Source organism: Loxodonta africana, chromosome Y, assembly GCF_030014295.1.
Source record: "Loxodonta africana isolate mLoxAfr1 chromosome Y, mLoxAfr1.hap2, whole genome shotgun sequence".
NCBI classification, from domain to species: domain Eukaryota; kingdom Metazoa; phylum Chordata; class Mammalia; order Proboscidea; family Elephantidae; genus Loxodonta; species Loxodonta africana.
Genome location: NC_087370.1, coordinates 13,004,042 through 13,025,220, shown reverse-complemented (window position 1 = coordinate 13,025,220; position 21,179 = coordinate 13,004,042). Strand labels below are relative to the sequence as shown.

The 21,179-nt window shown below is 38.3% G+C and overlaps 1 protein-coding gene across 2 annotated transcripts in view; it reads left to right on the top strand.

The window, feature by feature from the left end:
- LOC135227249 (lysine-specific demethylase 6A-like) overlaps window positions 1-21,179 on the top strand; it is a 214,575-nt gene that overhangs the window by 166,766 nt on the left and 26,630 nt on the right. For both annotated transcript variants that reach the window (XM_064278892.1, XM_064278893.1), the window contains 3 exons: window positions 211-275; window positions 346-420; window positions 924-1,072. In XM_064278892.1, the coding sequence (XP_064134962.1) occupies window positions 211-275; window positions 346-420; window positions 924-1,072 (289 nt within the window). The remainder of the gene's footprint in view (window positions 1-210; window positions 276-345; window positions 421-923; window positions 1,073-21,179) is intronic.

The window sequence follows — 21,179 nt, the reverse complement described above, 5'->3', positions numbered from 1 at the left end:
TAGGACAGAGTAGAACTGCTCAATAGGGTTTCCAAGGAACAGCTGGTAGATTTGAAATGCCAGCCTTTTGGTTAGCAGCCATATCACTTAACCACTGTGCCACTAGAGCTCTGCCACTCAGGTATATGTGAGCATTTTATTCAGATGTATTATGGGGAGATAGTCTGTTCACAGAAATCTAAACAGGAGTGTTTTTTGTTTAATCTGTAGGAAGAAAATGAGAAAAAGACTCACCATAAAGACTATTCAGATAATGAATCCACATCTTCAGATAGGTAAGTAACTTTTCATGTCTACTCAGTATTTCGTTTAAAAGACATGTATTTAATTTTCACTTCTTTTAAGTTCTAGAAGAAAGTGGAAAGTACCTTTTAAAACCATAAAGTTCGGAACCAACATTGACCTCTCAGATGACAAAAAGTAAGTATGCCAATACTGTTTTCATGAACTGAAAAGAACATTGCTGAATTGGTAATTGTTGATTTTCCTGTTATTTATCACCATCATTTATTATTTTTTCATTTTATATAGACATACAAGTTTTAGCTCAAAATCATAGCAGTCCTAAATTATTTTAACTGGGTTTTATAATTAGATTTTTTTTCTTCTTACCAAAAACAAAAACCAATTGCCATTGAGTTAATTTCAACTCCTGGCGACCCCTGATGATTAAGAGTACCAAAATCCTACTGCATGCTAATCTAAAAAATTTAAATACAGAGGATAAATTCTTTTATTTATTAGATTATTAATTTTTATGATTTTTTTAGTTACCATTACTTGTTAGAAAATTTTCTTTGGAAAAAATATCTGGTCATTGCAAAGGTAAAATGTTTATAAAATTGTTTTTGAGGAAGTGCTTCCCAGCCCAGCTGCAAATATTTGCAACAAGATTTCAGTCTCATTCTGCTATTTGATTGCAGGTGGAAATTGCAGCTTCACGAGCTCACTAAACTTCCTGCTTTTGTACGTGTGGTATCAGCAGGAAATCTTCTAAGTCATGTTGGTCATACCATAGTGGGCATGAATACGGTTCAACTGTACATGAAAGTTCCAGGGAGCAGAACACCAGGTGATTTTCATGTTCAGTTTGTTCAACTGAAATAATAGAATTTATTAAATGTGAAACATGCATGGAGAATCAGATTCTCCCCATTTATAATGAATAAAGCCAAAAAGGTTGTTCCTACCATAACATTAGATTCATTACTTTATATGCAAATGTCTGAAGTGAAAGTTTAAGAGTATTCATTTGTTTTCCAATGTGTTTTTTATTTATTTTTATATGTAAAGCTCAAGACAGTCGGAAAAATTAAAGAGGATATTAGGGTACCCAGTGAATGAAGAGAAACTTAGTTCAGTTTAAAATCTTTGTTCTTTATTCCATTGACTGCAAAGTGACAGTAAATTTCAAAAATTTTAAACCACAATTACAGTAAGAAGTATGTCATGAGCTGCAGTTCTTACTGTATATAACAAAAATGTGGGCTATACTTACAATATATGACACACTGGTGTTTTCCAACTTACTCCTTTTGGTTTCATTTTTAAAAAATATAATTCACAACTCCATAATGAGATTGTGGCAAGCTTTTTCTGCAGAGGGTGAAATGATAAAGTAAGCTTTATGTTCAAATTGAGGATATTATGTAGGTACTTATATAACAAAAGAAAACTAATTCTCATGAAATTCTATTGATGAAACTAAAAATAAATAATAACTAACTACATTTGTGTAACACAGGTCTGGTATTCAGAAAACTTATATTTATTTTGGAGGAAGGGCATTTTACATAACTGTCATTGAAAGTTTGTTTTCCGTATCAAAATCAACTATAAACGTACATCTCTTAAGACTGTTCTATAATGAGAGTTTTATGTATTTTGTCCTTGAAAATGTCTTTTCACACAGACACACAGACACACACAGACACACACACAAAAACCGGCTGCTGTCGAATAGATTCTGACTCAGAGGGAACCTGTGAGACAGTGGCATTGTCCCACAGCGCTTCCAAGAAGTGGACTCACACTGCTGACCTTTTGATTATCAGCTGAGCTCTTAACCACTATGCCACCAGGTTCTCCTTTCACACAGATAACTACTGACAATTACTGATAACAATCTATCAGCATATTCTAATTCAGCATATTAATTACTTGTTTATAGTTTATAGAGAAGGCATATGTAGAGTCCTGTTCTATTCTTTACTTGAAACTTGCTTTTCTAGTGTCGTTACATTGCAGATTAATCATTTTTACTGGTACCATCAAATGACTTTTGAAAGGCAGAAATTTTTTCCACACTTGCATTGAATTTTGGGAAAATATGATGGAATTGTAGATTGAGGAAATAAAATGTGATTCACATGTTTGTGGAAAAGAAGATGTACTTTCTTTAACTTTTGACAACATGGGAAGTGTATAAAGTAGCTTGATATTAAGATTCAAAAAATAATACTTATCAAAATAACTGTAATATAAGTTTCTCATATAAGTCCTGGGTTTTGGATTTTTGTTTGTTTTTTAATAATTTTTGTGCTTTAAGTGAAAGTTTACATATTTTGTTTTTTAAGTTTAGGTTCAATTCATTAAGACACATTAAGCTTGGAGCAAAATTTCCAAGGTCAGTCAGTGTTCAGTTAACAGTGGTTGATGGTGGTTCTTCTCATTCAGAAAAATTTCAGTTTCAGCCCTTAGCTCAAAAAATGACAAAATTTCACCATTGATCTGCTGTGTAGTAAGGCAGACCAGTATATTCAGCTTCCGTTTCTAAAAAAAATTAATGGGACTGATGTTCCTTAACTCCATGAGTGACACACAATAGATTACATGTTTCCTATAAAGAATTAGCTGATGAATAATACAGTCAGTAACCATGGGCTTTATTCATTTTTATTAATATAGTTTGAAATTATGTAATAGTTTGCAAGCCCACATCTAAGATACAACTACTAGTGTTCACATGTCTACAGCAAAAGAAAAAAAAAACTCAAAGAAGAAACTAGTTTGTAGGAGTAATAGTCTGCACAAACCATGTTTTCTTCTAAGATAAGATCAGTGGAACTTATATGGTACCTGGCTACCAGTACTGACCATTCTGATCAGGGTCACAAAGGACAGATCCTGATAGAATGAGAGAATATGGTATAATACGTCAAATTCCTAAGACAAAACAAAAACTAGACTTTCTGAACCAGTTGAGGTTGGAGGATTCCCTGACTGCACTGAGAAACTGTCCCTAGGTGACAGTAACAGGGTATGGCTCACAAAGAGTATCATCTGTGAGTTCCCAATTCCATTAAAAAAATCACCCATGCCAATCCAAATGTTAAACAAGTATTTTAAAATAAAGATAAACGTGTCAGGTGGCAGCAAAACTAGACTAATCGAAAAGGAACAACAGCAATGGAAATATTGAGCATGTTCATAAATAGTGAAGAACGCAATCAGTGTCACTGAACAGTCTGTCCAGAATTTGAATGAGAAACCTAAACTGCTCTCTAAACCTTCTCCAAAAACAGCATAAAATATTATTTGAAAAGGAAAAAGAAATTGAAAAACACTAATTAAATACTACCTTAATTGTTATTTGGAACCCTGGTGGTATAGTTGTTAAGCGTTGAGCAGTTAACCAAAGTTTGAATATATGTGAAAGAGATCCATAGGTATGCTTATTCCCAAGAAAGGTGATCCATCCAAATGCAGAAATTCTTGAACACTATCATTAATATAAGACACAAGTAAAATATGGCTGAAGATCATTCAAAAGCAGCTGCAGTACTATATCAACAGAGAACTACCAGCAGTTCAGACTGGGTTCAGAAGGGGGTGTGGAACCAGGGATATCATTGCTGATGTCAGATGGATCCTGGCTGAAAGCAGAGAATACCAGAAGGATGTTTACCTGTGTTTTATTGACTATGCAAAGGTATTCAACTGTGTGGATCATAACAAACTATGGATAACACTGCGAGAATGGGAATTCCAGAACACTTTAATTGTGCTCATGAGGAACGTTTACATAGATAAAGAGGCAGTTGTTCGGACAGAAGAAGGGGATACTGATTGTTTTAAAGTCAGGAAAGGTGTGCGTCAGGATTGTATTCTTTCTCCATACCTATTCAATCTGTATGCTGAGCAAATGATCCAAGGAGCTGGACTATATGAAGACTCATTAACAACCTGCATTATGCAGATGATGCAACCTTGCTTGCTGGAAGTGAACAGGACTTGCAGCACTTACTTAAGAAATTCAAAGAGCACAGCCTTCAGTATGGATTGCACTTCAACATAGAGTAAACAAAAATCCTCAAAACTGGACCAATGAGCAACATCATGATAAACGGAGAAAAGATCGAAGTTGTCAAGGATTTCATTTTACTCAGATACACAATCCACAGCCTGGAAGCAGCAGTCAAGAAATCCAAAGACGCACTGCATTGGGCAAATCTGCTGCAAAGGACCTCTTCAAAGTGTTGAAGAGCGAAGATGTCACCCTGAAGACGAAGGTGCGCCTGACCCAATCCATGGTATTTTCAGTCACATCACATGTATGTGAAAGCTGGACAATGAATAAGGAAGACTGAAGAAGAGTTGACGCCTTTGAATTGTGGTGTTGGTGAAGAATATTGAATATACCATGGATGCTAAAAAGAATGAACAAATCTGACTTAGAAGAAGTACAACCAGAATGCTCCTTAGAAGCAAGGATGGCGAGACTGCATCTTACATAATTTGGACATCGTGTCAGGGGGTATCAGTCCCAGGAGAAGGACATCATGCTTGGTAAAGTAGAGGGTCAGTGGAAAAAGAGGAAGACTGTCAACAAGATGGATTCACATAGTGGGTACAACAGTGGGCTGAAGTATAACAAAGATTGTGAAATGACGCAGGACTGGCCAGTGTTTCATTCTGTTGTACATAGACTCGCTATGACTTGAAACCAAGTGGACAGCACCTAACAGCAACAACATATATGTATACAGTCACATAAATGCATACACATACATATGCATATGTATACATACGTATACCTATGTACACATTTATACCTATACATGTATTTTTTAGTTTTTGTGGCAGGTGTTGCAGAACTACATATGCCACAGCAATTACCAGAAGGTCTTTCTTGCGTGCCATTTGATGATGTTTGTCTTCATCAATCTGTGCACATGCTACTCTTAATACCTTTCCTGTCACGAAAAATAGCAAATTTTTATTATATAGAAAGCAAATCCTCTCCTCTTCAGCCCTGATGACCACTAATAAATGTTTGATTGTTTCTGTTTTTGTGCATTTCGTCTCATCAGAGTGAGAACATGTGGTATTTAAATTTTTGTGATTGACATAATTTGCTCAGTATAATGTCCTTCAGGTTCATCCATGCCCCAAGATGTTTTGGAAACTCATTCTTCAGTCACTTTACATTTGGCATTGATGCTTCAAACAAAACAATTGATTAGGGTTAGTAATTAATATCTGTTGACTAATCAAGAGCCAAATAAAGCCAACCAAAATTATTTGCCCAACTTTTGATATTGCTCCCAGTTCCTTCATCAAGCTGCTTTTCTTGCCAAAAGACTAAATAATCTTAAATCACTTTATTTCGTTAGAAATGTCTTAACTCACTACCACCAAACAAACATAATTAACTCACCTCAGTAAATAGTTTTTTTTTTGCCTAGCCAGCTTACTTTGGCTGCAGCCTTATTTTTTGTTTTTATTTTTGTGAAGAAACATTGCCATTATGAAATACCGTTTTAATTTTTCTTATTTTACTGTTCATTGTTTTCTTACAAGTTGGAAATATTGTGATGAATGCTGAGTGTGGTAATGTCAGCAGCTGAAAGGTTGGCAGGTTGAACCCACTATCCAGTCCTTGGGAGAAAGATGTGGCAACCTCCTCCTGTAGAGATTACAGCCTAGGAAATCCTATGATGTAGCTCTACTCTTTCACATGGGGTCCCTGAGAATTAGAATCAGCTCGATAGCAACAGGCTTGCTGTTGTTTGTGACAGCAGTAGTGGCATTGTATAAAAACCACAATGCTGTGTAGTCATTTCAAGAAAATAATTCACTTTCCACTGAACCTTCAAAGTACTATATTTGAAGGCTACTTTTCTTGTTATGATGTAATGAATATGCTCTGGTAATTAAGAAAAAAATTTTTTTCTTTAATGTTACAGTGTAGTAATACATGTGGCAGTATTAATTGCCTAATACACAGTAATAAAGGAGTGAAGAAGTGTTAAGCATTTTGGATTGAAAACCACAGCTGCTTAAGAACAAACAGAGAAAAAAAAGTCTGATATAAACCCACAAATTATGATCAGCTGATTTTTGGCAATGGTGTTAAGTCCATTAGTAAGAAGAGTCTCTTCGATAAATGGTTTTAGGAGAATTGGATTTCCACATACATAAAAATGAAACTGGATTTATGTCTCACAACACACAAACAAATTAAAAATGAATTAAAGACGTAACTAAGCAAACTAAAACCATAGAATTTTTAGAAGAAAATGCAGGTGCAACATTGTTCGGCCTATTTTTAAGAGTGGATCATTCTCAAACATTAAGTGGGAGGTTATAGATTTGTCTTCAGTCTTACTATGTCTTCTGTTTCAGATTTGATTGTAAAGCCTTCTCATGAGTTGTCCATTTTGAGATTTTGTTTATCTTTTAGATTTCTACTTACTGTCTTTATATGATCTGTAATTATTTTTTTGTTCTGTTCTTGTATTATTCTCAATTATTGTATTGCTTTGTCTGTTTTCCTTGATTTTGCCAATTTTTTTCCCTTGTTTTCGTGTTTTCTGTAATCTCTTTCCTAATCTCTTGGAAAGCCCTAGGTATTAATCTTTTGAATTCTACATCAGGTAAATCCACTACTGCATTTTCTTTTTCTAGAATATTATCTGTTTCCTTTTGTTTTTGTTTTTTTTGGTCCCTTGCGGGAGCATGTCCTGCTTTTTTATGTTTTGATATTGTCTTTGTCTCTGACACATTAAGATATTACTTTCCTTATTTATCGATTGTACATTTGTTTACATTGCTTTTTTGTTTTGATACATCAGGGCGGGTGGGCCAGGTGTGCTTTGCTGCTTGCTTGTGTGTGGGCATGATACCTCTTAGTACTTTTCCTGGGTGGGCAGGGCAGCTGTAGGTACATGACACTGCTTCACTGTATGCCGTTTGGTGAACTGGCTGAGAGTGGACAGAGCAGACGCTGACTGCGTCCTGATGTTAGTCCAGCATGTGGGAGCATTTTTAGCCCCTCACCACATTGGCAAGGGTGTTGGACAGGGAATGGTATGAGCTCACTTCCCTTCATTCAGCAGCCAGTCTTGTGGTGGGAGGGAAGGTATGGTGAAGTCCTGGTTTCATTGTGGCCCTGAGCGCCAGGGACACTTGAGCTGCAGCAGTGCAGCAGGGGTTAGCAGGAAAGGTGGTATATGGGGATAGGGTGTGAGGGGCGGAAGAGAAAAATAAAAGCAAGAGAAGGGGGTTAGTTAAAAGGGCAGCTGATGAGTGGGTGTGGGCAACCTAGGGGTTGGCTGGAAGGGGGCAGGAAGTGGAGTATGGGGCTAGGTTGAGGTAGAAAAGAAAGATCTAAAAAAAAAAAATGACAGTGCAGTGGAGAGGTAGCAGGTGAGGGCGGGGCCAACCCAGGGCAGTAGTGGGCCGGTAGCACTTTATCCACAGCAGCGCAGCAGAGGCTACTGACTTACAGGGGGAGATGACTTACAGGGATAGGACAGAAGAACAAAGAAGATAAAAAGGTGGGAAATGGCATGGCAAGAGCCAGCAAGAGGGGACAGGGTAGACCTGGAGACCAGTGGGAAGGGAAGGGAATCTGCTTACAGGGCTAGGTGTAGAGGTGGGGAGAACAGAAAGAAAAAAATGGAACCGGCAGGTAGGGGCAGGGGAGCAGCAGGCCAGAAGGTCTGTAGCCATGGCAGCATGGTGGGGACCAGTAAGAAGTGGGTGGATGTGATGTACTCGGCTAGGTGAAAGGGAGTCTAGGGTAGATAGCATACGAGGTTAAATAGAGGGGAAAAAAGGCATGACTGCTGGGGCCTGGGCAGATGGAGGGCCAGTGGGTGTCTAGTGGTGGCATCCTGCAGAAATGAGGGAGAGGTGGTATACTGGGATAGGTGAGAGGGAGAAAAAAAGAAGCAAAAGATAAATGATGATGTGGTGGGAGTTGACAGGGGTGGAGGTGGTGTATATGGCTAAGTGAGAGGGAGAAAAAAAAAGGAAGAAAAACGGCACAGTGAAGTGGACCCAAGGCAGCAGCAGGTTGGTGGCTCTCTAGCTGTGATGGGAGCTCATGGGAATGGGATTGGTAACAGACAAGCTAGGTGGGGGTGGGGAGAGAAAGAGAAATAAAAAGCTGTGTGGTGGGAAGCAGTGATAAGTGCCAGGGGGAGGCGGTTGTGATATGGACCCTGGTGGTGAGATGGGAGAGTTCTTGCTTCTGCTCACAAGAAGGGGGCAGGGTGGGAAAGTGTGTTTCTGTTTCTACCAGGTAGGAGCCCACTGGAGTTGCCTTCTAGTACTCCCTGTGTGGGGTTGTTGCTGGTTGTGCTCCAAGATGACAGTGCTGTGCTGTGTTAATTGGAAAAGGACCTCCATTTTATATCTCGCCTCCTCTGTTTTCCATTGCTTTCTTCTCCCATTTGGTGTTTGATCTAGTCGTTTCTCCCTTCATTTGATGCATAGGGTTCCAGGATTCATGTTCATATCTGTTTTATTTAGTGTGTCAGATCTTTGTTTCAGGGTGATGGCATGGTGTGTCTGCCTAGGGTGCCATGTTGGCTCTCCTTCCTACATATCTAATATAATAAGAAAAACACAAATAGCAGAAGACAAAATAGATAAATGACACCTCATAAAAACTAAAAGCCTTTGTTCATCAAGAGAATACCAAAAAGATGAAAAGAGAAGCTACCCATCTCCATCCTTTCCCTTCCTGCTGGACCTACTCTGCTGCACCATAGCTGAGATGCCAGCCCTGCACACCAGGACAAGGTGGTGAGAACTGTCGTGCCCACAGATGAACAAGCAGCGAAGCATGCCTGGCCCAACTGTCCAGACATAACAGCAAAAAAACAGGATGAAACAAATCTATGATCAGTAAATAAAATACCTGAATCCCTTGGAAACAGCAGGACAAGATGGCTCTAGGAAGTAGCTACAATAAAGCACCAGTTGATCTTCCAGTAGAAGAAGAGGCACTGGAACTATCTGTGAGGGAATTCAGAAGTCTCCAGGCCTCTCCAGGAGATAGGAAAGAGATCAAGGAAAACACAGACAAAAGTATGGAAAGTACAGACAAAACCAAACATAGCCAAAGTCAAAGAAAACACAGATAAAGCATCAAAATAGACTATTGTTGTTGTTAGGTGCTGTCAAGTCAGTCCCGACGCATAGCTACTAGGTGCACAACAGAACAAAACACTGCCCGGTCCTGCGCCATCCTTAAAATCAGTATTATGCTGGAGCTCATTGTTGCCGCCACTGTGTCAGTCCACCTTGTTGACGGTCTTCCTCTTTTCCACTCACCCTGTACTCTGCCAAGCATGATGTACTTCTCTAGGGACTGATCCCTCCTGACAACATGTCCAAAGTATGTAAGACGCAGTCTTGCCATCCTTCTAAGGAGCATTCTGGTTGTACTTCTTCTAAGACAAATTTGTTCATTCTTTTGGCAGTCTGTGGTATACTCAATATTCTTCGCCAACACCACAATTCAGAGGTGTCCATTTTTCTTTGGTCTTCCTTATTCATAGTCCAGCTTTCACATGCATAAGATGTCATTGAAAATACCATGGCTTGGATCAGGCACACCTTAGTCTTCAGGGTGACGTCTTTGCTCTTCAACACTTTGAAGAGGTCCTTTGCAGCAGATTTACCCAATGCAATGTGTCTTTTGATTTCTTGACTGCTGCTTCCATGGCTCTGAATTGTGGATCCGAGTAAAATGAAATCCTTGACAACTTCAATCTTTTCTTACCATGATGTTGCTCACTGGTCCAGTTATGAGGATTTCTGTTTTCTCTATGTTGAGGTGCAGTCCACACTGAAGGTTGTGGTCTTTGATCCTCATTAGTAAGTGCTTCAAGTCCTCTTCACTTTCAGCAAACAAGGTTGTGTCATCTGCATAATGCAGATTGTTAATGAGTCTTCCTCCAATTCTGATGCCTCGTCCTTCTTCATATAGTCCAGCTTCTCAGATTGTTTGTTCAGCATACAGATTGAATAGGTATGGTGAAAGAATACAACCCTGACACACACCTTTCGTGACTTCAAACCAATCAGGATCCCCTTCTTCTGTCCGAACAACTGTCTCTTGATCTATTTACAGTTTCCTCATGAGCACAATTAAGTGTTCTGGAATTCCCATTCTTCACAGTGTTATCCATAATTTGTCATGATCCACACAGTCGAATGCCTTGGCATTGTCAATAAAACACAGGTAAACATCCTTCTGGTATTCTCTGCTTTCAGCCAGGATCCATCTGACATCAGCAATGATGTCCCTGGTTCCACGTCCTCTTCTGAAACTGGCCTGAATTTCTGGCAGTTCCCTCTCAATGTACTGCTGCAGCCGTTTTTGAATGATCTCCAGCAAAACTCTGCTTGCGTGTGGTATTAATGATATTGTTCTATAATTTCCACAGTCGGTTGGATCACCTTTCTTGGGAATAGGCATAAATATGGATCTCTTCCAGTCAGTTGGCTAGGAAGCTGTCTTCCATATTTTTTGGAGTAGACGAGTGAGCACCTCCAGCGTTGCATCTGTTTGTTGAAACGTCTCAATTGATATTCCATCAATTTCTGGAACCTTGTTTTTAGCCAGTGCCTTCAGAGCAGCTTGGACTTCTTCCTTCAGTACCATCGGTTCCTGATCATATGCCGCCTCTTCAAATGGTTGAACATTGACTAATTCTTTTTGGTATAATGATTCTGTGTATTCCCTCCATATTCTTTTGATGCTTCCTGCATCGTTTAATATATTCCCCATGGAATTATTCACTGTTGCAACTCGAGGCTTGAATTTTTCCTTCAGTTCTTTCAGCTTGAGAAATGCCGAGCGTATTCTACCCTTTTGGCTTTCCATCTCTAGCTCTTTGCACACGTCATTATAATACTTTGTCTTTGAAATCTTCTGTTCAGTCCTTTTGCTTCATCAGTTCTTTATTTTGCTTTGGCTGATCGACGTTTGAGAGCAATCTTCAGAGTATCCCAATACCCATCTTGGTCTTTTCTTTCTTTCCTGTCTTTTCAGTGACCTCTTTCTTCATGTGTGATCCCCTTGATGTCATTCCACAGCTCATCTGGTCTTCAGTCAGTAGTGTTCAATGCATCAAATCTGTCCTTCAGATGGTCTCTGAATTCAGGTGGGATATACTCAAGGTCTTATTTTGGCTCTCGTGGACTTGCTCTGATTTTCTTCAGCTGCAGCTTGAACTTGCATATGAGCAACTGATAGTCTGTTCCACAGTTGGCCCTTGGCCTCGTTCTGACTGATGATATTGAGCTTTTCCATGATCTCTCTTCACAGATATAGTCAGTTTGATTTCTGTGTGTTCCATCTGGCGAGGTCCATAGGTATAGTCACCGTTTATGTTGGTGAAAGAAGGTATTTGCAGTGAAGAAGTCGTTGGTCTTGGAAAATTCTATCATTCGATCTCTGGCATTGTTTCCATCAGCAAGGCCATGTTTTCCAACGACTGATCCTTCTTCTTTGTTTCCAACTTTTGCATGCCAATCGCCAGTAATTTTCAATGCATCTTGATTGCATGTTCTATCAATGTCAGACTGCAGCAGTTGATAAAAATCTTCTCTTTCTTCATCTTTCACTCTATCGGTTGGTGTGTAAATTTGAAGAACAGTCTATTAACTGGTCTTTCCTGTAGGTGTATGGGTTTTTATCCTATTACTGACAGCATTGTACCTCAGGATAGATTTTGAAATGTTCTTTTTGACAATGAATGCAACACCATTCCTCTTCAAGTTTTCGTTCCCAGCGTAGGAGACTATATGATTGTCCAATTCATAAAAAACAAATTAGAAATCCAAAAGATAAACAAAATCTAAAAAATGGACCATGTAATAGACTATTTTAGGAGAAAATTTAAAACAATCCAATACAGAATAAGGAAAATTGAAGACAAATCCATGAATGCCACTTACGAACTGTATAGAACACAATCAAGAGCAAAAATGTCTACCTAACTGGAGTTCCTAAGCAGGGAGAAAATGAAAAACAGAGGGTGATTGAAAGTTTGCCGATTAAAAAATGTTTCCTTATATCATGAAGGATAGAAACTGGCCATCGAAGATGCTCAACAAACCGCATATGGGATAAACTCTAAAAGAATGACGCCAAGACATAATCATGCTTGCCAAAACGAAAGACTGTCCAGAAAGCTCGAGAAAAATGAAAAATGACGTGCAAATGGTGAACAGTAAGAGTGAGCTCTGATTATTTTGGAGACATCTTGCAGCCAGGAAGGCAATGGGAGAATACATATAAAACCTTGAAAGAAAAATATTGCTAGCCAAGAATAACACATCCTTCAAAACTCTCAAATATGATGGGACAGTTAGGACATTTTCATATAAACAGAAAATTAAGAGAGTTTGTAAAAATCAAACCAGCCTTAGAAGAGTTATTAAAGGGAGGCCTTCGGTTAGAGAATCAACAACGTCAGACAACAAGCTGAAACTAGAACACAGGTCAATATCATCCAAATAATCACTTTTAGGTAATGAACTCTCAAGGATAAAACAAAAGTAAAAGATTCAAAACACAAAACTAGAGACGTCAACCTGTAATTGACAATGGTAGAACAAAAAAAGGGGGAATACATAGTATGAATGTAGAATATTCAAATGTATGTAAAGTCAGGGCAATATCAAGTGATAAAAGTCTGGTGCAAACTTAGAAAGATGAGGATAAATTTCAAGCTAACCACAAAGACTTAAAAAACCTACACATCAGACTAAGTAAAACATGAAGTCTCAGTAAACACAAAATCTGCATAGAGAAACAAAAAGAAATTTCATGAACAGAAGGAACTCAGGAAAGGAAGAAGAACAAAGAAAATGTCATTACTACTGTAAACTCACAGCCATTGATAATCACAGTAAATGTAAACTGCTTAAATGTATGTGCCCCACAGGCAGTGACAAAATGGATTAAAAAAAAAAAATGGCCCATCAATGTACTTTCTACAAGAGACACACCTCAGATACAAAGACATAAATATATTAAAAGTCAAAGGATAAAGAAAATATATCATGCAGTCAGCAACCAAAAATGAGGAGGAATGGCAATATTAATCACAGAGAAATTAGAGTTTAAGGCAAAATCCACCGTAAAAGACAAAGAAGAAGGATATTATATAATGATTAAAGGGACAGTCCATCATGATGACATAACCGTAATAAATATATATGCATCCAGTGACTGGTCTCCAAAATACATAAAGCCTAACAGCACTGAAAAGAGAAATTGACAATTCTACAATAATAGTAGGAGTCTTGAACACACCACTCTTGGTAAAGAAGAGAATATGTAAAAAGAAACTGAGCAAAGATACAGAGAATCATAAGGCCACAGTCAATCATCTTGACCTCACAGACATACATAAAACCCTCCATTCAACAGCAGCAAAGTACACGTTCTTTTCCAATGCACAATGAATATTCTCTAGAGTAGACCACATCGTAGGCTGCAAAGCAGTCCTCAATAAAATGCAAAACATTGAGATGAAACAAAGCATCTTCTCTCATCACAATGCCATAAAAGTAGAAATTTGTAACTGGAAGATCAAGGGAAAAATTGAAATACATGGACACTGGGTAACACCTTATTTAAAAACCAATGCATATTGAAGAAATCAAAGATGGAATAAAAAAAAAAATTTCTAGAATCAAGTGAGAATGACAACACATGATACCAAAACCTTTGGAACACAGATAACACAGTGCTCCCATCATTTTATACCAGTCGGTGCATACATCAAAAAAGAAGAAAGGGACAAAATTAAAATGTTAGCTCCACAACTCCAATAGAGAACAGCAAAAGAAACCTACAGCCACTTGAAGAAAGGAAGCAATAACAATTAGAGGAGAAATAAAAAGGATGGAAAAACAATAGAATCAACCAAACTAAAAGTTGGTTCTTCAGAAGGATCAACAAAAGCAAGAAACCTTTGGGCAAATTGACAAAAGGAATTGGGAGAGAATGCAAATAAATAAGAAATGAAACAGGGTACATTTCAACAGACCTAACCAAATTAAAAAGGATCATAACACAGTACTATGAAAAACTATACTCCAACAAATTTGAAAACCTGGAGGAAATAGACAATATCTAGAAACACACTACCTATCTATACTAACGCAAACTGAGGTAGGAAATCTGAACAGACCCATACCAAGAGAAAAGATTGAAAAAGTAATAAAAACAACTCTCAACAATAACAAAAAAATCCTGACCCTGATGCCATCACTGGAGAATTCTACCAAACATAAAGGTAAAAGGTTGCAGCAGTGGTACTCAGACTATTTCAGAATGGAGAAAAGGAAGGCAAACTTCTGAATTCATTCTATGAAGCCAGCATAATCCAATACCAAAACTGGCAAAGATACCAAAAAAAAAAAAAAAGAAATTACCGACCAATCTCCTTCATGAATATAGATGCAAAAATTCACAACAAAATTCTAGCCAATAAAATTCAGCATCATATAAAAAAATGTTATACCTCAAACAGGTGGGATTCATAGAAGGTATGCAAGGTTGGTACATTAGAAAATTAGTGTAATTCACCACATAAGTAAATAATCTCATGATCATCTCAGTCGATGCAGGTAGATAGTCTAATGCCTATTCTTGATTAAAAATTCTCAGTAAGATAGGAATACAAGGGAAATTCTTCAGCATAGTTAGGGCACCTCTACAAAACCTTCAGCCAACATCATTGTCAACAGAGAGAGGCTGAGAACATCCCCTTTGAAAACAGAAATAAGACAAGGATGCCCTTTATCACCACTTCTGTTTAACATCGTGTTGGAAGCCCTAGCTACAGCAGCACAGCAAGAAAAACTAATGGGCATTCAAAATGGTGAGGAAGAAGTAAGACTATCTTATTCGCAGATGATATTATACTGTAGGTAGAGAACCTAAAGATCCCACAAGAAAAGTACTGGAATTAATAGATTCAGCAGGGTGCCAGAGTACACGATACACATTAAAAAAAAAAAAAAAAAAAAAGTTGGACTCCTATATTCCGATAAAAAGGACTGTGAAAAGGAAATTAGTACCATTTTCAGTAGCCCTTAAAGAAGTAAAATATTCAGAAATAAATCTAACCAGGAATGTAAAAGATCCGTACAAAGAAACAAAAACACTACTACAAGAAATGAAAAGAATCCTGTGTACGTGGAAGAAGACACTATGCTCATGGATAGGTAGTCTCAGCATTGTGAAAATGTCGCTTCTCCCTGAAGCAGTCTACAAATGCAGTGCAATCCCAATCTGAATACTAACAACATTCTTTAATAAGGAAAAACTAATCATTATTTGGAAAGGAGAGAGGCCTCAGATAAGTAAAGCATTATTGAAGAAAAGGAACAAAGTAGGAGGCCTTGCATTGATCTCAGAGCCTAATATCCAGCTGCTGCTGCTGTTAAGGCCACAGTCACTGTTAGCTTGAGTGCATTGTTGCAGCCACTGTATCAATAGACCGCATTGAGGGTCTTCCTCTTTTTTGTTGACCCTGTACTTCAGCAAGCATGATGTCCTTCTCCAGGGACTGATTTTTTCTGACAAGAGTATGTAAGATACAGTCTCACTATCCTTGCTTCTGAAGAGTGTTCTGTTTTTACTTCAGACTTGTTTGTTCTCTTGGCAGTCCGTGGTATATTCAATAATCTTCACCAACACCACAATTCAAAGGCATCAGTTTTTCTGTCTTCCTTATTCACTGTACAGCTTTCACATGCAATTGAAAATACCATGGCTTGGTTCAGATGCACCTTAGTCTTCTTTGCCTTTGAACACTTGGAAGAGGTCTTTTGCAGCAGATTTGTCTGATGTAGTACATCTTTTGATTTCTTGAGTGCTGCTTCCATGGCTGTTGATTGTGGATTGAAGTGAAATGAAATCGTTGGTAAGTTAAAATCTTTTCCCCATTTATCATAATTTTGCTTATTGGTCCAGTTGTGAGGATATTTCTTTTATGTTGAGATGAAATCCATACTGAAGGCTGTGGTCCTTGATCTTCATTAGTAAGAAAGTCCTCTTCACTTTCAGCAAGCAAGGTTGTGTTTTCTGCATAATGCAGGTTGTTAATGAGTCTTCCTCCAATCCTGGTGCCCCATTCTTCTTCATGTAGTCCAGCTTCTCGGATTATTTGCTCAGCATACAGAGTGAATGGGTATGGTGAAAGATACAACTTTGACACACCTTTCCTGACTTTAAACCAATCAGTATCCCTTTGTTTCTTCTGAACAACTGCTTCTTGATCTATGTAAAGTTTCCTCATGAGCACAATTAAGTGTTCTGGAATTCCCATTCTTCACAGTGTTACCTATAATCTGTTATCATCCACACAGTTGAATGCCTTTGCATCGTCAGTAAAACACAGGTAAACATCTTTTGGTATTGTCTGGTTTCAGCCAGGATCTACCTGACATCAGCAGTGGTATCCCTGGTTCCACGTCCTCTTTTGAAACCAGCCTTAGTTTCTGGCAGTTCCCTGTCGATATACTCCTGCAGCTGCTTTTGAATCATCTCCAGCAAAATTTTACTTGCATATGATATTAATGATACTGTTAAATAATTTCTGCATTCAGTTGGGTCACCTTTCTTGGGAATAGGCATAAATATGGATCACTTCTCATCGGTTGGCTAGGTAGTTGTCCTCCAAATTTCTTGGCATAGATGAGCGAGCACTTCTAGTGGTTTGTTGAAACATCTTAATTGATATTCCATCAGTTCATGGGGTCTTGTTCTTCGCCAGTGCCTTCAGAGCAGCTTGGACTTCTTCCTTCAGAACCATTGATTCCTTCTCAAATGGTACCTCCTGAAATGGTTGAACATTGACCAATTCTTTTTGGTATAGTGACTGTGTATTCTTTCCATTTTCTTTTGATGGTTCCTGTGTTGTTTAGTAGTTTCCCTGCAGAATTCTTCAATATTGCAACTCAGGGCTTGAATTTTTCCTTCAGTTCTTTCATCTTGAGAAACAGAAAGTGTGTTCTTCCCTTTTCATTTTCCATCTCCACATCTTTGCACATGTCATTGTAATACTGTATTTTGTCTTCTCGAGCCACCCTTTGAAATCTTCAGCTCTTCTAGTTTGTCATTTCTTTATTTTGCCTTAGCAAGCCTCGCAGTACAACAAACTGACAGACACTTGGGGACCTATACAGTTATGTTAGTCAAAACAGCCTGGTGCTGGTACAATGACAGACACGTGGACCAGTGGAACAAGAATTTAGAGCCTAGTTATAAATGCATCTATATGTGGTTACCCGATCTTCAACAGAGGCACAAAGTCCACTAAATGGGAGAAAGACTCTCTTTTTAACAAATAGTGCTGGCAAAACTGATGTCTGTCTGTAAAAAATGAAACAGGACCCATACCTCATACCATACACAAAAACTAACTCAAAATGGATCAAAGACTTAGATATAAAACCAGTAACTATGAAGATCAAGGAGTTAAATAGAGAGTCAACACTAGGGACCCTAATATGTGGCATAAACAGTATACAAACCATAATTAACAATACACAAGCACCCAGGAGATGATCTAGATAAATGGAATCTCTTAAAAATTAAATACTTAGCTCATCAAAAGACTTCACCACATCAGTAAAAAAGAGAACCTACAGACTGGAAAAAAAATTGGGGGGGCTGTGACATACTCGATAGGATCTAATCTCTAAAATTTTTAGGACAATCCACCACTTCTGCAACTCAAATAGGGAACAGCAAAAGAAGCCTACAGCCACCAGAAGAAAGGACAGAATAAGCAAAAGCCAAACCCATTGCCATCATCGAGTCGATTCAGACTTTTAGGACCCTCTCGAGACAGAGCAGAGCTGCCTCATAGGGTTTGCAAGGAGCATCTGGTGCATTTGAACTGCTCTAGCCATTAGAGAAAATCAAAACTTCAGTGAAATACCATCTCACTCTGATATTACTGGAACAAGTCAAAAGAGCAGGAAATAAATGGTGGAGAGGTTGCGGGGAAATATGAGCTCTTATACAGTGGTGGTCAGAAGGCTAAATGGTACAACCAGTTGAAAAAAATATGGCACTTTCTTAAGCTAGAAATACCAGAGGATCCAGCAATCCTACTCCTAGGAATATATCCTAGAGAAAGAATTAAGAGCCATTGCACAAATAGATAGATGCACACGCATGTTCATTGCAGCAGTATTCACAATAGCAAAAAGATGGAAACAACCTAAGTGACCATCAACAGATGAATAGGTAAACTACGGTACATACACAATGGAATACTATACAATGGTAAAGAACATCATGGTATCTATGAAAAATCTCAACAACGTGGAGGAATCTGGAGGGCATTATGCTGAGTGAAGTAAGTCACAACAGGGCAAATACTGTATGAGGCCGCTGTTATAAAACACATGAAAATGTTTCCACAAAGAAAGAAACAATCTTTGATGGTTAGGAGGGAGAGGAGGTCTCAGGAGGACAGACCTTAGCTGGATGGTAGAGGAGTGGTGACTCTTGTGAACGGCAAGAAGTATATACAATCCTGGGGATTGTGTATACGATCCTGGGGATTGTATATACTTAACAGTTTGACCAGGGCAAAATCCTAGAAGCTTCACGGACAAATTGTAAACCCTGAGAGACCAAGCTACTGGTCTGAGGATTGGGAACCATGGTCTGGGGGGACATTTAGCTCAATTAGTATAATAGTCTCTAAAGAAAATGTTCTATATCCATCTGTGGTAAGTTGCAACTGGGGCCTTAAAAGCCTGTGAGTGGCCGTATAAGATACATCTACTGGTCTCATCCTAGCTGGAGCAAAGGAGATTGATGAAAACCAAAGGCCCAAAGGAAAGATTGGTCCAGAGGACTGATGGGCCACATCTGTCACTGCCTCTACCAGACCGAGTCCAGAACAACTAGGTGGTGCCTGGCTACCACCACCCACAGTAGTGGCTCCCAAATAGAAACAGAAATACTCTCATGAAAAAGGACTAGACGTACTGGTCTGACAAAGACTGGATTAACCCTGAGAATAAGATCTCTGGACACTCTTTTAACTCAGTACTGAGGTTACTCCCGAGGTTCATCTTTCATCAAAAGATTAGGCAGATCTATAGGGACAACAATAACAACTCAAATAGGAGCGTGAGAATTATGGCACAACTAAAAATTCAGTGTCACTGATTTGTACGTGTAGAAACTGTTGGATTGTAGTATGTTTGCCATGTTTATTCTCAACGAAAACAATAAAATGAACTAAATTATTAAAAAAAGAAAAAAAAAACCAAGGTAGAGCTTGTTTCTAGATAATTTAGGATTCCCAACTCTATCTACTTATTGTAATCTCCTGGAATTCTTTTTAAAAACACGTTTGATTAAGTCTAGGGTTTGGAGACCAGGCATCAGTATTTTTTAATAAGGTCCTCCGAGATTGTTATGTACATTCAGAGGTAGAACCCAAAGGTTGAGATGTTTATTCTCAGACCATTATTAGAAGTTAAGTTCTCTGATGCTTATCAGTAATAATTGGGTAAAGTAAAAAGATGTGGATAATTAATGGACTAATTTAGGTAAGTCATAAGATACGGTGCCTGTCGGTCACTAATATCTTGTTACTAATGGGCAAAAAGTTCACCTTTGTTGTTTTTCTTATACATAATTTAAGGCTTGCTCTAATAAAATTAATTTCATTTGGAAAATTCTTTAATTTGAAATTTTTCAAAAGAAACTTGGAGCCCTGGCAGTGCTGTGGTTAAGAGCTCTGGCTGCTCACCAAAGGGTCTGCAGTTTGAATCCACCCGCTGCTCCTTGGAGGCCCTCTGGGGGCAGTCCTACTTTTTTTTCCTTTAAAATCTAAAGGAAAAAAACCAAACTTAATAGATTGCCTCTTTGTCAATTGTGCCTAAAAGAATTTGGGTGAATTAAATTGCACAAACTAAGACATACCATATTTTTTCCAAGAAATTCCTTCAGACAGTGTTGAAGATCTAAATTTAATTCAGAGAAATGCAGTTTTGAGTTCCTGTTTATGTGCTCTGACTCATGGCGACCTTATGTATAACGAACAAACCATAGCTCGGTCCTGTAACATCTTCATGATCTTTGGTATGTTCGCTTCAACCTGATCAATCCACTTTATTGAGAGATTCGTTCATTTTTTGCTGACCCTCTGCGTTACCACACATGATGTCCATTTCTAGCGATTGGTTTTTCGTGACATGTCCAAAGTAAATGAACCAAAGACTTGCCATCCTCGCTTCTAAGGAACATTCTGGTTCCTTCTAAGGCTGATTTGTTTGTTCTTTTGGCAGTCCACGGTATATTCAGTATTCTTTGCCAACACCACAATGGAATGCATCAGTTTTTCTGTGTTCCTTTCTCACTGTATTGCTTTTGCATGCATATGAAGCCATTGAAAAGACCATGGCGTAGGTTAGGCACACTTCAGTCAAAACATAATATCTTGCTTTTTGAAACTTTAAAGATGTCTTTTGCAGCAGACTTTTCCAGTACAATGCAGTGTTTTACTACTTGACTGCTGCTTCCAGTGGACACTGGTTGTTGACCCAAGTGTTATGAAATCATTGGTAACTTCATTTTTTTTCATTTATCTTGATGTTTATTCATCCAGTAGTGAGGTTTTTGTTTTCTTCACATTCAGGGGTAATCCACACTGAACGCTTTGACTTCCATCAATAAGTACTCCAAGTCATCTTCATTTTTGGCAAGTAAGGTGGTGTCACCTGCATATCACAGGCTATTAATGAGTCTTCCTCCAGCCCTGATGATATGTTCTGCTTCACATTGTTTGGCTTCTCAGATTATTTGTTCCACACATAGATTCAGTAAGTGAGGTGTAAAAGATACAAACCTGCTACACATCGTTTCCAGTTTTAAACTGTGAAGG